This window comes from Polypterus senegalus, chromosome 4, assembly GCF_016835505.1.
Source record: "Polypterus senegalus isolate Bchr_013 chromosome 4, ASM1683550v1, whole genome shotgun sequence".
NCBI lineage: Eukaryota > Metazoa > Chordata > Cladistia > Polypteriformes > Polypteridae > Polypterus > Polypterus senegalus.
In genome coordinates, this window is record NC_053157.1 from 35,699,076 (window position 1) to 35,715,815 (window position 16,740).

The 16,740-nt window shown below is 36.3% G+C and overlaps 1 protein-coding gene across 2 annotated transcripts in view; it reads right to left on the reverse strand.

Annotated features, from left to right (window-relative positions):
* Window positions 1-2,326: 2,326 nt before the first annotated feature.
* The window catches only part of onecut2 (one cut homeobox 2), a 41,166-nt gene continuing 26,752 nt past the window's right edge, over window positions 2,327-16,740 (reverse strand). For both annotated transcript variants that reach the window (XM_039750459.1, XM_039750458.1), the window contains one exon: window positions 2,327-3,818. In XM_039750459.1, coding sequence (XP_039606393.1) covers window positions 3,532-3,818 — 287 coding nt within the window. In that variant the 3' untranslated portion in view covers window positions 2,327-3,531. The remainder of the gene's footprint in view (window positions 3,819-16,740) is intronic.

Genomic DNA, 16,740 nt, shown 5'->3' on the forward strand with positions numbered 1-16,740 from the left:
TAACAGTATGTCTTTTTGTCTCGTCGTGGGTTGTGTTTAGCCATGTTGAATTTCCAAAAGACATTTTTCTTCCCGTGTATTTATACCCAGGCAACGGAAGGTACTTTGGCCAGTAAAAATATAAATGTGCCTAGGAAAAACCAAAGACTTCTGATAGCCACTAAAAGAGATATGGAGGGACTCTATGGATTGTGATAGAAGATCCATCTGGAAAACCGCATAGCCATTGGCCAGGCTAGGATTTGGATTATTGTGCAGCCATGCTACCCATTCACTATACCTCAGGTATGCAGTGCTTTTACGATTTTTCCAAACTTTTTATATAATAGTTTCTAATTCCTGTTGAGGCATATCATTTTATTATTACTAAAAGTATGGGTTCTACACCTTTGTCAAATTCATAAATATTTGTATTGGTGGCACCATCTTTAGTCTGTGTTTATATTTTTTTTAATTCACTTGTGTGTCTTGAATAATAGCCAAGAACTGAGAAGTTATTTTAGCTTTATGTTTGTTCATTGTATATTAACATTTTTAATACAGTATTTGGAAAGTCTCCAGTCTACAAAACAATTTGTTGATTTCTACTGCAAAGCAGAACACATACTGGTGGTTAGTACTGGCATGCAGATTGGAGATCAATTTGAATGGCACGCTCAGTAACAACAAGAACAGGATTAGAACTGAGAAACTGGTTTGGACAACAGCTGGTAGCCACTGTAGCCCTCCAGATCCAGGACAGGGGACCCCAGATGTGTGAATATGTCATCTCCAAACTGGTGTTATATTCTCTAGCATTATGGGCTCAAGTTGCTGTTTCAGTTTGCTTTTGTGCCATCAGTCTCACAATTGAAGACAGCAAGGAAAACCTAAAAATGTTTGAGATATGGCAGACAGTGTAAAGTGAATGTGAGGTTTCAAGATACCTGTAAGTCTCTTCAATGCCCTAAACGATCTTAGTCCTCTGTTGTTATGTGCACCTAAATCTCCAAAGAGAGAAAACAAACCAAAAGAAGCCATGTCTAAGAAAACATCCCAGGTCTCCCTCATCTCGGTACTTCATGCTTGGAGAAGAAGAGAAATTCTTTTCAAAATCCCATACAAAATATTGTATGAAAACAAACCCAAAAGAAATGCCCATTAAAATTAGCTCCTTATGTACTTTAGAAAATGATAGATTCCAGTTACCTGTGAGAAGAGTGAGCATTAAAGTCATGCAAAAAAAAAAAAAAAAAGAAAAAGAAAAACCTTAAAAAATGAAAAGTGTTCGGAGTATCCATGAATCTTTGGTTTTGTAGCTGATGAGGTTTTGGTTGTTCAATTCCATGTTCTTGAAAAACTGCATAGGCACACGTTAAAGACAATCTTCAACTTTAAGAGATACAAAAAGCACTGTCTAGCGAAGCAAAAGCCGCTGTGACTTTGCTTCCAAACTTGTTGTACCCTTTCTTTTAATCTGCTTCCGCGAAATTGTCCAAGACGTCTGAGGAAACACAGTGTGTTTGTTTTTTTCCTGACGTGTTTCTTCTGATTATTTTCATTATTTTCCTCCTTTTTTTCATTCTTTGCTATCTTTTTTTTTCTTCTTAAGTTTTTAGTAACAGTTTGTTGCAGAACAATTAGGTGCAGAAAAAAACATTTCTTTGGTTTCGATTCGGCAATAAATAGAAAAAGTCTTAAGTGTCCTTAAAGAGTCTTTAAAGCCTTTAGCTTGCTTTTGAACATGATACACATGTTCCTGGAAGGACTGGTCACTGGCAAAATATCTTGCTGTCGATTTACAGTAAGAATGTGTTTTGTTTTTTTTTTGAAGCTTCACATCTCATTCTGGGTTAGTCATCTTTTAGACTGGTGCAGTTTATCTCCTCTTTGAAACATCACTGTAACAATCAAAGTCCAACGTTCAGGATCCAGGTGGAGACTGAGAAGTTTAAAAGTTGATCCAACGTCCTACATTCATTTATTTATTTAGCGACTAAGACACAACAAAATGGCTGCTCACCCATTTAAAAAATGTAATCAGATGAAGTGCACAGGATTTAATGTAAGCTGTGTGAGAAACATCCATATCAGTTCTAATGTAAAATATAGATAAGCCCTGACCTTGTAACTAAAAAGGAGATTGAAGTCCTCAGAATGCTGTCAGTCATACATGAGGGTGAATGTCACAGAGCCCAGCCCAACTAAAAAGACCTGGCAGAACACCATTAAACTACATTAAAAACTCCTGCAAGAACCTTCTTAGTAATTTCAGTAAATTGTTCATATATATATATATATATATATATATATATATATATATATATATATATATATTACATTTTAAGGTGAGTGGGTGAAAGTCAAAAAGGCAGATTTAATTTTGTACTGTCAGTTTATCAATTAAAAATAATGGGAGAAAAGTTTTTAGGGAGATTTACTGCACCAGTTCTAAATTGTATGACTTTAATGTTTCCTGTTTCGATTTTTAATTTCATTCTTCTGTTCTTTTTTTTTTTTCTTTGTTCAACAGCCTTAGGCTGTTTTAGTCTTTGGTTATGTAAGAAAATTACAGTAATAAATAAATAAATAAATACATAAATAAATAAATAAAAATATGGATACTTTTTAATTGACAAAAATATACCCTTTTTATCTAAATTGAATAAATGTAGTATATGAGTGGACATATATGTAGTTACTTTGGTATCAAGTGCAAGTTTCCACTTAAACCTGCGAGTTAAGAAAACATGAACTGAAACAATGCAAACCAGAAGCCGCAGCAACCTTCAGATTCATGATTAATTACGTAAATCTTTAAGAGTAAGACAATCAAGATAATATGTTCTTCAACTGCTTGAAAAATGGCATCCTGAGTTTTCTAATGTGTGAAGAACAGTATGCACTAAACAGCCCTATTTCTATTGCAAAAGAAATGTGCTTAAAGATTGTGCTCACATACTCGACCAGCTATTGAGAGCTCGCAGAGTGAGATCTGGCGCTAGTCAATGCATGTTACTTGAGACAGTATACATAGACCTATTTGTTCCTGAATACCGGCATTATGTAGATTTGTAAGATTTGTGCTTGCATTCTCGCCAGTACCTGACACTGGAATCTATGGAAACTAACTGGCAAGGGAACCTCTTGAAAACTGGTTGGGTGGGTGGGATTAAGCCACTTGCTGCCAGTTGTGCAACTGCTACCTTACACGTATTTTTTGGTAAATTCTTTTCTTTACGTCTTTGGAAAGTGGACTGGATATTACAAAAATGCAGAGCTAAAAAAGGAAGCAGACTTTGTACTACTTAACTGTATGCTGTTTGCTGCTGGGTTGCTTAAAATTTCCTGTCAGTATAATAAGAAAGCAAATTCTCACTAAATCTAATCTGCATGAAGGAATGCAAGTGGCTTTAATCAGGTGCTGATAAAATCGGGGTGTTCAAGTTTCATTAACCTGTTGCAAGTTCACCAGTGAGCAGTCCTTCTTGAAAGCAAATTTAAAAATATTGTAGACGAGCAGCGTGCCTTGGCTTGGTGCGCTCCCATCCATCATGCTTTGGTACAAGTACTGGAGGTTGAGGAAGAAGCTCCTGGGCTTCCATCGTCCATCCATTTATCCAAGCTCCTCCTTCGGGCATTCATGAAGAAGTTGCTGACTGTCGTCAGTTCCAGCCCCAGCTGTTGAGAGATTGTAATCTGCATCTCCTTAGAGGGACGCTTGTTTTCCTTAAAGATGGCAAGAAGTGTTCGGCGCTGGAGATCAGTGAAAACCAGACGGGATTTCTTTGGTGTATTGCTCCTTTCTTTGCTTGAATCTTGTTCTTTGCGTTTGCATGCTAAAAGGGGAAGAAAAAAGGGAAAAGGTGAAGGAACGATATTTTTTCTACATATGCCATTTGTATGCATGAATATCTCTTTGAAAGAACACTGAAGTTAATGAATAAATTAATTAGGCTGTAATATTTTTCTAAAATTATTCATCAGTTTCTGCAATACAGAGAAAATACTCTGAAGGCCAAATGTACTAAATGAATAACATTCACTGAATATTCACTCTTTGCTTTTTTTTTGTCTCTTTTCATTGTAAATCTAAGTTTGCCTATTATCAATAGCATTACATAAGTCCAGATGCACACATTCATTATTATGGTGATTGGAAAAAAAATGCTGAAAACAAGGAAATATAAATGATTGAAAGGCAACGTGCTTATAAATTGTCTTGTATATGCAATGAACGATGTATGTCTACCCTGGTACAGCCCCATAAAGGAAAAGCCTCAAAAATCAATTCGATTACCTCTCTGAATTAAGTATGCACAACTGAGACCAATTGAGATCAATATAAATCAGGTTAAGTACTCCATTGTGTACAAAACCATTATGTAAGAAGAAACTCTGAATGAGGATGTAAATAAACACATTGTCAAGGAGTTTCCAAGCTCAGTTTTATTTGCAGTATTTAGTTTTATGTTTTTTAATACCTTATAATCACACACTTTTTCTGACAGTAGTTTTTAAGTTCTTTCTACCCTTGATGCCTTGTAATGGTTTTATGAATAGAAATAATAATCAAAATAATTTCTTAAAGGCTCTGTTTAATATTTCCTGTATTTTCGAATTATTCTACAAGTCTCAGAATGTGATTGTTTTACTCTTCATGATGCAGTTTCAGTGGTGCCTCCATTTTAGAGACAGTAGCTGTATTAATGGAAGTTGAGCTGCTAAGTGTTGAGCTGTCCAATGTACTGAAAACTGAAATTATATACAGTACATAACCCCAGAAAGATCATCTTTAAAATGTGGGGTTCAATCTTCTGTATGTGTGTATGTATATATATATATATATATATATATATATATATATATATATATATATATATATATATATATATATATATATATATATATATATATATATATAAAATGTTAACGGTTGTCCGTCTTTCTTGCAGCAACTCGGGAACCACTAGGCCTTGAACCTTGATCTTAGTCTAACTCGAGAGCTTATGATGTGATACATGTACCGTGACCGAAGAATTGGAGATACAGGCTACCTTGCCCATATAATAGGACTCTGGGTCCTTCTCACAGCCAACAGTGGCAAGGCCATATGCTGTGGCTGGTGGGAAAAGAACAGCAATGAAAAGAGCCTCGTGACATCTACTGACAATGAAACAGATTGCATAGGCTGACTGATTGAATTAATCACCAGCAATGCAAGTCATACACTTCAAGCAAATGAAAGTCAAAGATGACTAAAGAAGTTAAGTACCTTAGCCACATAAATGGGCCTCGGGTCCTTCTCATCAAGTCAAGTCAAGTTGGGGAGCATGCACTGGTACAGCGTGTTGCCGCACTCACTACACAACGAAACAACTCGGGATCCTGGTTGGCAAGCAGCAATGTGAAAAGAACAGCAGTGCTGGCATGCAGAATGGTGCATTGAGCACAAAAGACAGGCATACATACTGTTAAGGCACGAAAAAGGAGGTGGCATGTTTGGCAGAATGCCTTGGGGTGCTGAGTTTCATAAGAAATGCATGAGCCACCTTTTTTTTGAGGGCCAGAGGTGCAAGTGTTTCCTAGTTAGGAGTAAGGTGTTCTTTAATCCTAATAAAATAAAACTCCTGCATGAGTAAGCATTCAGTGTAAATAATGTATTAGTCATACTGCATATTCATCTGCTGCTGCACCTTCTTATTCTCATATTGTGAGAAAGTGGAGCCTTTATTACTTTTATTAATCTATGTTTAGCAGGCTTATTTAATAAATATGATTTACAAAATCATGATATATTATGGTTTATAGATCATTGGTTAAATGAGTTAAATGAGTTGATCAGGATTCTCACAGTGACTTAGAGATAGAAACTGAACTGGCCACCATCTGCCATAAAGGCCAGAATACTAACCTGGATCACACTGAAAGCATTTGACACGAGACTTGAGCTAACTCCGAAGGAGAAGCCGGATCATTGCAGGATGCATGCCCATAGGGCCATTCAAACTTTGCACCTGCTTGATTCAAGTCAAGCGTCAAAAGTTGTCAGGGTCTATCCTGGCAGAACAGAGCATAAAAGAGGGCCCATCCTGGATGGAGATCCCCTGTAAGCCTCACTTTCACTTACACAAAAGTTCAAATCAACCTACTCTTCTGTTTAGCCATGGTATGGTGTTGGGTGACCCTTTTCCCTTTTATGCTCTTTATTATGAAAATCTTAAAAGAAGATCTCAAAAAAAGTTATGTAGGAGCAAATGCCAAAATGGAGCCACGTGGTAGTCTAAGTAAGATGAACCAATTAATACTCTGGTTGTATTAATACTGTCTTGCCAACACTTACATTTGTATTTGTTATTATTTTAGGCATAGAATACATTAATAAATGTGTAACTTTCTTTCCTGCTCATTCTGGTAATCTTACCTAATTTCCTGACGGTCACAGATGTAAAAGGAAGTGGGTGGGGGGGTGCTGAGCTACAGTACCTGATAATCTGGTAAGAGTACGAGATCTGAGGCCTTCTGTTAAGGTCTACATAATAAAGAGCATAAAGTAGAATAGGGTCACCCTAAGACCCTACCATGAGAAACCTTCTGCAAATATTTAGGGTTGGAGAGGACAGTTAGAGAAATTCCATAAAAACATGAAGACAAAGTACAAAACTCCACTAAATGGGAGCGACCATGTCAGGGCTGAAATCTAGATTCCCTGAAGCTGTGAACCAATAAATTGTAATCACAGCATCATTGAGATGCCTAATATTTACATAAATCACGAATAACATTTAAAAGTGCCGTAGCTCGAATTTGTGCCGCTCAGGGCGGGGTGGTGCTTCAGTTTTCCGCCCTCCAACAAATCTGAATATATTAACCTATTTAAATAGAAAATTAAAATGAAAAATTAAGATAAATTTTGCATAGATTTATTCAGATATAGAGAAACAGCAATACTTTTTCACATATAATTATTTACAAGCATCAACTATACAAGAATATCGCATAGACGCACTGATAAGCCGTGTTCTAATTATTAACTTAATAATGTGAAAACCGGAACCAGTGTAGTGTACAAGTGATAGGTGGGGATGTTTTCTGTGCAGAGCAAGAACGCGTTCGGATTGATAAAAAAACAAAATTATAAATTTTAAATTAGTTGTTTATCTTCCTAGAAATTATTATTTGTGTAATATTTAATTTTTTGTTCTGCTGTGTCTGACGCCATCACAGAAGGACAGTATGAAAATTGAAAATTTTGAAGCATTTGTGGATAAAAATCAGAGAATTTTACTTTTTTCATTCATGAGTGATATTTTTCCGAACCCTGCTGGTTACACACAAATTGCACTGAGCCTTTTGGCCAATAATGCCGCCCCCAAAAATGTGCCAACCAGGGCGTACTGCCCCTTCCGTCCGCCCCTAGCTATGCCACTGACATTTTAATGAAGTAACAAACGTACAGTTAATTTATACAAAATTTAGTATGCAATACTACAAGGCCTTTAAAGAAAAGAAGTACAGCAAGAATATAAAATAATAACAATTAAAATATTTTGCTTCTGGCATGTGACTAAAACTGCATTCAGTTTAAGCCTATTAACCCTATCCAGTCAATGCTCCTCATTAAATGTGCTTTCATTTTTGAGAATGACTGAATCTGAATGACGTAAAGTGTGTGCTGCACTTCTTCAATCGAGCAGTGCAAATTATACTCCTCAATCTTTATGATTCCTAATGCTGATGAGGGTTTCCACCAGGAATTCTCACATCCCAGTCTTAAAATTTACCATACTTGAGTGCTGTAAACTGCTCTAGCTTTTTAGAGTGTTTGAACTCATTTTCATAGATATGGGAAAGGAGTATTTAGGAATTTGTAGTACTAAAATGCAGTGCATTCGTCATTCCAACAGATGGCACATCACAAACATTAAGACTGCTTTCACAAATCACATACCAAATGGCATGTAGCGCATCACAAACATTTGCAGTAATGCATTTTACTTCTACAAATGGTTGTGATGCACCCTCTGTTGGAATGCATTTTATATGCATTACAAAATACATTTCAATAGATAATACACTGCAAATATTAATGCTGAGGTCTACATTGATTGCTTAGATTTCAACCAGTCTTAGATGGGTGGCACAACTAATGTACAGTATATTAATAAAATCACAAGCGGAAGTCTGTTAGTTTGTTTGCTAATCAAAAACGGCTGAACCAATTATCACAAAAGTTTGCTCATACCCTGCCACTGGTCCATCTTAAAAATATAGAGTATATGTCATACCAGGTAGAGGGGCTATAAAGATGGGGTGGTCAACTCAAAAACCAGAGCCAATGCAGGACTATAATTCCCATCAGGCAGCAGGAGGACATTGTCGTCAGCAAGCACCATGTTTTCTGCTGACCAAAGACCACAGGTATGTACAGTGTTGTTTTTTCAAAAAAATCTAAACAACAGTTTCATTGTCTCACCGGATTACAGCTTCTCTCTAATATTTTAATTTTTAATTTTAATTGTCTTTGCCTTAGTGTTTGTTATTTTTAGTCATATTGAACTTCCAAAAATGTTCCCCTTTTATTTATACCAGCAATTCAGGGAAGTTTAGCTAGTGGTGATTAAGAATGACTCAATAATGGTTTAAAATGTCGACTACTACAGTGAGAATTATTAAATTAATTCCTGCTGTCTTTGTAAAATAAGAGTCTTGTTTTAAGTTACTAATTAAATGCAGTTTGTTTTGGAGCAAACTAATAATTAAAATTTGTTTTCAACTTGTTAAAACTTTAGTCAAAATGTATTGCTAAAAATGTGGTAACATTCAGTAAATAAAATATAATCTTACTTGGCATGCTACTTGAACTCTGTAAATATTTAGTGGAATAGAATATGAAGTTGGAATAGAGGAAAGCAAATCGTTTGAATTGGCAGTGAGTCTAACCAACAAGAATTGGAATGGGATTTGATCCCAGGGTTTAGGTTTATGTCATTTTTAATTTTAGTGTAAAAACCGTAATGCTGTCTTGCTTTAATTGAACACAGCAAGTTCTGTTGAAAGTATTTCCAAATAATATGTTCAAGTCAAATTAACTTAGAAACCTACAGAACGTCCATTTGTTGGTACCATACATAAAGATTCCGTTAGGACAACATTAATTTGTTTATAAAACGTTATTTTCAGTTAAAAGTTACAAAACAAACAATGCTAAGTAAGGGTTAGTAGTAGTAGTAGTAATGGTCTCTACTGCCCTAATATACAATGAATGAAGAGGAGCTCCAGATTTTCATCATAAAGTTTGGGTTAAGGTGAAACATTAGCCATTTGTCCATGCCACACCTAATCAGCCCCAGATATGTGAGGTTTTAAGTGCATTGTGGTCTGAGAGACGTGTGCTAGCACTTAGGAAGTGTAACCTTTGGAATGTTCAATTATTAATGAAAACTACCACTTTTTCCAAATGTGTCTACATAAAATACTACTGTATGTGTAGTCTGCATAGCCTAATGCCAAGACAGTGACCTCAGAATATGAGGAATACAGCTACTTAGGCACTTATGAAAACAAAATACCTACATTCTATTATAGCTTGTACAGTAGTTTGAATTGCTCATGTGAATGGTGTTGACAGTGAAGGTCCACCCATCATCTAACTTGTTCTAGGAAGCAGTAACACGCCTTGGATTGGACCTCTGTAAGCTAATGCATAAAACCTCCAGCTATGATGTTTGCAGATGGAATGACCATTCAGAATGTTAGAGTTTAGAAATAAAAACATCCTACATATGTTTATGTAGTCCGCCAGCTAGACAGATAGATTTGAAAGGCCCTATGGATAGACAGATAGATAGATAGATAGATAGATAGATAGATAGATAGATAGATAGATAGATAGATAGATAGATAGATATGAAAGGCCCTATGATAGATAGATAGATAGATAGATAGATAGATAGATAGATAGATAGATAGATAGATAGATAGATAGATAGATAGATAGATATTTTATGTATTTATTTATTTTATTATACTTTATTAATCCAGAAGGAAATTGCTTGGTTTTTTGCATACCCCTTGGGGTCAGAGCGCAGGGCCAGCCATTGTACAGCGCTCCTGGAGTAATTATAGGTTAAGGGCCTTGCTCAAGGGCCCAACAGAGTAGGATCTCTTTTGGCAGTGACAGGGATTCAAACCGGCAACCTTCGGGATACCAGCACAGATCCTTAGCCTCAAATAGATAGATAGATAGATAGATAGATAGATAGATAGATAGATAGATAGATAGATAGATAGATAGATGTGAAAGGCCCTATGGATAGACAGATAGATATGAGGGGCACTTTTTAATAGACAGACAGATGAAACTTTATTATGCCCAAGGAAATTGCTAAATATTTCTGTGTATATACGGTTGCTTTCCTATTTATGTTGCAACATTACGCTTTGTGTTTATGTTTCATTTTCTTTTTTATACGATATTTGTAATTATGTTAAAGTGCACTGGGCTCATAAGTGGATTTGCTTATAATAAGAATAAATTAATTTGAACCAAATATTTAGAGTCACTAATTAAATAACATGGGATGTAGGAGGAAACTAGAATACAAAGAGAAATCTCATGTAAACGTTAGTAGAATGTGCAAACTACACAAATGCAGTCATCTGACTTGGAATCAAATCCTGGTTTTCCGACAGTGCCAGGCAACAACTTTAACCAGTGGGCAAACATGCTAACCACAATGAAAGCCATTTATTTAGCTGTTAAAGTTCTATCCCTTCAAATATAGCCATATTGTTTATCTCCTTCTGTTAGAACAGAAGCCACTGGCTCCAAATACTTTGTTATGCATGCCTTGTTATTTTAGTAAAATTATTGGTCATCTATGTAGGTTCTATATCAGTGGTGTCCAGCTCGGGAGGGCCACAGTGGCTGCAGGTTTTCATTCTAACCATGTTCTTAATTAGTAACCAGTTTTTGCTAATAAACTTCTTTTCTCTTCGTTTTAATTGACTTGCTGTTTAAAACAGAGACTCCTTAATTGTTTCTTTTTTTCCTTAATTAGCAGCCAAACAATCATGAGATACAAAATGAACCAACTCATGACCAACTAACCTGTGTCTATAACACAACACCTGGAAATAAAGAAAGGTGGAGGTCTCAGTAATGCTGAGCTGCTCAGGTAACCAAAACATTTGCCAGTGCTCTTAGATGAAAACAAATGTCTGCTGTGGCGGAATGTGAGCACAAACAAGACATGGAATGAGATGACATGTTTAATTAACACCAAGAATCTGCTTCTAATTAAGAAACTGCTTGGAGTAAAGTTGGTTGGCATTTAAGAGCCCTGACTTAGCTGGTCACCTGTGGCTCACTCCATATCTCCTTTTATGTTGGCTGCCATAAAAGGAATAAAGATGAAATGTAAAGGACTGAGTCTTAAAAAAAACAAAGCAATTAAAATGAAGGAAAAAGACGTCAATGAAGAGTGGAAACTGGTCACCGGTGAAGAAAGTCACATGAAAGAAAACTTGCAGCCACTGCAGCCCTCCAGGACTGGAGTTGGACTTCCCTGTTCTGTATTCTTTATGTTTCCACTTTTTTCAAAGCTAATATTGCGATACTTCATTAATTGCAAACTGTAATTAACAATGATGGATTTATGCAAATATTTAAACAAACAATAATGAAAGTAACAAAAACTTATTAATTCAATTCAGGGCCATGAGGCATGAAGAAGGGGCTCTCAAAAATAAAAAATATGTTGTGAAGCAGTTTCTAAAACCTATCAAGCTAAAAAAATAAATACCTTATTTCAAAAGTGGGAAGACTGACTACAATCCTACTGTATATACAGAGCATTTTCAATATTGTTCAAAAGTCGAATTTATTAAGCAGGAAGATCCACAACAACCCTATATATATATATATATATATCTCATTAAATGTTGATTTGTGTGAGCAGAATTTTTCTTAATTCAGATATTTGCTTTGGGAATAAGGGAATATGTGTTGTTCATAACATTGTTTAATTAAAAACAATTTAAGTGTAAGAATTTGACACTTTTTTTTATCATTTGTCTACAATTTAAATTCAATTTTCTCAAAGAAAGAATGCAGTGAAAAGTAAGACACCATCAGACTAATAACAAAAGGGCTGCTTAAGAATAAAATCAAGAGCAAACTTTAAAATTGAGGTTATTTGGGATAAAAAGATTAAAAATATTGGAAAATAAATGAATAATCTACACTTGTTCAGCCATCTAGGTGCCCTGGTCCACATATGTATAAAAGAGGCTCACTCTAGCTAGTGTACCGAGCTAGAAATGTATCATGGAAGGATGAACTCACTCACATGAGATTGTGTGTGCCTGTTTCATGTCCTCTTGTAACAAGTACTCCTTGGTTTTTGATGAGTAAGTGTTTGGTTCAGTGCTCATTACTGTTAGCCTTTTTTTGCTTTCACTTGTTTCGAGATTTAACTTGTTCACTTTGTTTTACCTTTTTGTAAATGCATTGAAACCTAACAAATAATTCCTAATTCAGGAAGGCCCATGTTGTCCTCATTCCACTGCACATCAAGGGCTCTACAGTAGAGGTTGTTCATGAGCGCCAATGTCCTTGGTTTGCACCTGGCAGCTGATCTTACTTGGCCAGTTAACACCACCTCCATAGCCAAAACAGATGCTTCCTTTGGTGAATGAGGAAGGTACCATTTGATTTGGGAACTGCAGTGTCTCTGACTGCAAAGTCCAACAAAGGAATAACACACGCAGCAGAAAAGATCATTGGGACTGCTCTGCCCTTCATTAAAGACATCTTTATAAAGTTTTGCACCGGCAAAGCCTACAGTGTTGACTAGCGCCGCTCCAACACTCCAATAGTCTCTTTGTAGCACTTCCATCTGGCAGAAGGTACTGTAGCCAAATCAAAACCAGTTCTACCAGATTCTGCAACAGCTTCTACTCCTTGGCAGTCTGGACTCTCCAGCCCCCCTGCCCTCAGAGCTGACCCTAATATTGAATTTATATGGAGTAGATTGTTATTACTGTTGTTTTTATGCTTAGTTGTTGTTATCCATCCATCCATCCATTATCCAACCTGCTATATCCAAACTACAGGGTCACGGGGGTCTGCTGGAGCCAATCCCAGCCAACACAGGGCGCAAGGCAGGAAACAAACCCCGGGCAGGGTGCCAGCCCACCACAGTAGTTGTTGTTATTATATATTTATTAATTACTATCTATTCATTACCTGTTGTATATTTACCTACTATTGTATGGTATAGAACACTTCTCTACTTGTCTGACCCTTGTATTCACGTATATATATATATATATATATATATATATATATATATATATTGTGCTGTGGCCCTGCGGCGTGTTATTTTGTACCACTATATGTAACAGTACTCTATGGATGGAATGACAATGCAGCCACTTGACTTGACTACTTTGAACTGTTTTTGGTTATAAAATGAACGGCAGTCATAATACTAAGCAATGAATATTTTTAAAGTATTAAATTTTATTAGATTGTACATGAAGAATCCACTGCATCCACTGAACACTGACAGACTGAGGAGATCGTTCCTCCCACACTATGCACATTACTCAAAGTTATTGTCTGATTTTACATGATTTTTTATTACTATTTAATTTAATATTGTTTTTTTTGCATCAGTATACTGCTGCTGGATTATGTGAATTTGCCCTTGGGATTAATAAAGTATCTATCTATCTATCTATCTATCTATCTATCTATCTATCTATCTATCTATCTACAAATGCAGCATCATCTTAATTTTTTGCCACATTTATACTTTTTCAGTATACTTATCTCATTAATATTGTGGAATGATCTCCCTTTATCTATTCAAACAGCACCAAATGTGCTTGTGTTTAAGAGTCTTTTGAAAACACATCTCTTTATTAAATGCTTTAGAACAGCTTAGTTTTTCTTCTCGTACAGGGTACTTGCTGTTGAAATGACAGAGTTTAGGATACTGATTGTGGTGCTGAGGTGCCACCCACTACACTCGGGTTCCAATCCAGGTGATTCGTGGTGTGGTGGGTGCGACAATACGCTATCAGTGAATGCCCCCAACCTCCTTCCCCTAAAAACAAGAGATAGACAGATGCCACATTCTGCATTGTTTCCCACCTTGCACCACATTCTGCTGGTATTCATTCGGATTATGTAAGTTTGACAATATTATGTTATAATCCTAAAAAAAAGAATGTGTTTTTTACATTTATAAACAATGTTGACTCTAATTAACAATGTCTTTCTTCAATATGCTAAAAGCTTCACATAGCAAATATTCACTAGCTGTTGCACATATACTGGGTTATCATACTGAACACTACTTACATGAATATTATAGACAGTGAATAAAATAAGCAAAACAGAAATAAATATGGACAGAGACACTGTGTGAATTTTAAAGGCAAACAAAATTAGTTTAAGCCAGTAAAGTGGAAGAAGGAATAAAAAAGACTCTAGAAAAGAGTGATAAAACATGGAGGAAAATGGAGATAAAAGACAGCAATAATAATAGGGTTCTTGCCGCTTTCAATCAGCAAATGCACCAACCCAGGGCTGGCGTCACCATTAAGGTGAATTAGCCATTCGCCCAGGGCAAATATCATGTTGGGGAAAAAAACCAAGCCGCACAGGTTAGCTACCGAACAGTCGGTTAGTGCACTAATAAGCTTGGCCTACAGCTCAGAATAACCTAGCAGCAGCACTGCACCAAACACATTATTTTTGGCCAAAAAAACTGCGATACCTAATGGTGTAGTTGATAACTTCACCCTACTAGCGTGGTATTAATTGTATCAGAGAATTTTAGCACCCGTATGCAGCATTCAAACTGTAGAAAACACAGGTAAGCAACACAACAGGCGCCATAGGAAACAACTCCTCTGCGTCCGCTATGGTGGCTTATGGTTTTTCTTATGTGACCAGTCAGGGAATGAGACATTGTAATGTGCACGATCCAGTCAGGAAAGAGCTACATAATAAGCATGAGCAAATCGTTAATAAAGGTCTTTATTCTGGCCCATCCACACTGCAACACTGAATCAGCGTTTTGAAAAGTATACGGGGCTTTAAGAACACTGGGGTGCTATGGACAAAAGGCTAAAATGGAGACTGATATCTGCATTTTTAAATGAACTGTGGATGGGGCTTTATATGTGTAAGCAGTGTCGTCTTTGAATGATTGAACTCCCCTACACTACGTAAGAGTCAGGATGATATTATGAGCAGATATTGTCACTCAAGTTTGAGCTCATTGAATTGTTATTGGAATATTTGATCAACTGATTAAAAATTTTAGTTTGGATAAATTAGTTGTTCCCTAGTAATTTTATGGCCGTGATTGAAATGTGCCACTGCAAAAAAAAGTATTTAAAGGGGCAGGCATTGTGGCCTAATGCTTAAGGCATGTTGCTTCAAATTAGGAAGCTGCTGGTTCTGTTCCAGCTTCTGACGTACCTTGTGACCTTAAGGACATCATGTAATCTGTCATTATTCATAATTGTGATTAGTCCTGATATTGTAGGCTGCATTTAAACAAAGACAACAGTCAAATATAAAGTAATAATAAAAACTCCAGATTGTGCTGTTACATTGCATACTTTTCAAATGATAAAATGCACATACCTATAGTCAATGATACATTTGAAATATCTAGCATACTGCCACATAAAGTAGTAGTATTGTCACATGTACAAGGCATAGGAGATGTATAAAGGTTTCTCTTGGCCTAATCTCACTGGGGTGCTGGTCCACGTGGGGCCCACTTATGTATCTCGTCTCACAGGATTGATTTAGGATTGCCATTCAGTCCAGCCTGCGCATCTTTGTGGTTAAGACTATTGTCACAACATTTTTATAAACTAATGTGGCTAAACAATTAGCAGACTTATAGCAATCAACTATAACCTTGTATTGTCAGACGCAAGTCATTGCTATTTTTCTTAAAATTTTAACAGTTGCTATTACTATGTGAATACCTTTTTGTTTAGACAGGTGCCAGTGAAAATTAATATTTTATTCCATCCATCCATCCACTATCAAACCCGCTACATCCTAAAACCCGCTATATCCTAACTACAAGGTCACAGGGGGGTCTGCTGGAGCCAATCCTTGCCAGCACAGGGTACAAGGCAGGAAACAAACCCTGGGCAGGGTGCCAGCCAACCGCAGATAATATTTTATTGCTTTAATTAAATGTGTAGATATGCAGATTTTACTTATCACACCAAACATGAAATCCCTGTTTTGATGGACACAATGTCCTCTATTCCAGTTGTTAATCTCTAGTGCACCCAAAGGTAATGAACGCAGCATGTTAAACTTAGGCTGCTCTTAAAATGCTGCCTTTCCTTCAATTTTTATGCAGTGATCACTCAATTTAATGAAAGTTCTCAAGCTTTTCATCACTAGCGTGAAATCCAGTTATGTTTAAGAATAGATTTAAATAGCTTTTGGCCTATGAAATAGCAAAAGGGCTAGGACAAGGGTGTCAAACTCAGATGCTGGAGAGCAGAAGCTGCTCCACATTTTCAATCTAATTGCTCCTTAATTAGCCAGCTACTGCTAGTAATGGAGCTTTTATACTTTTTATTTTAATAACCTGCTTTTAAAGATTATGAACCCTTAGAGTTTTTCCTTACCCAGCATACAAATGGCAATGAGATGCAATGTGACCCAACAGATGACCAGCTCCTGTCAAAGGAATAAAATGTTGC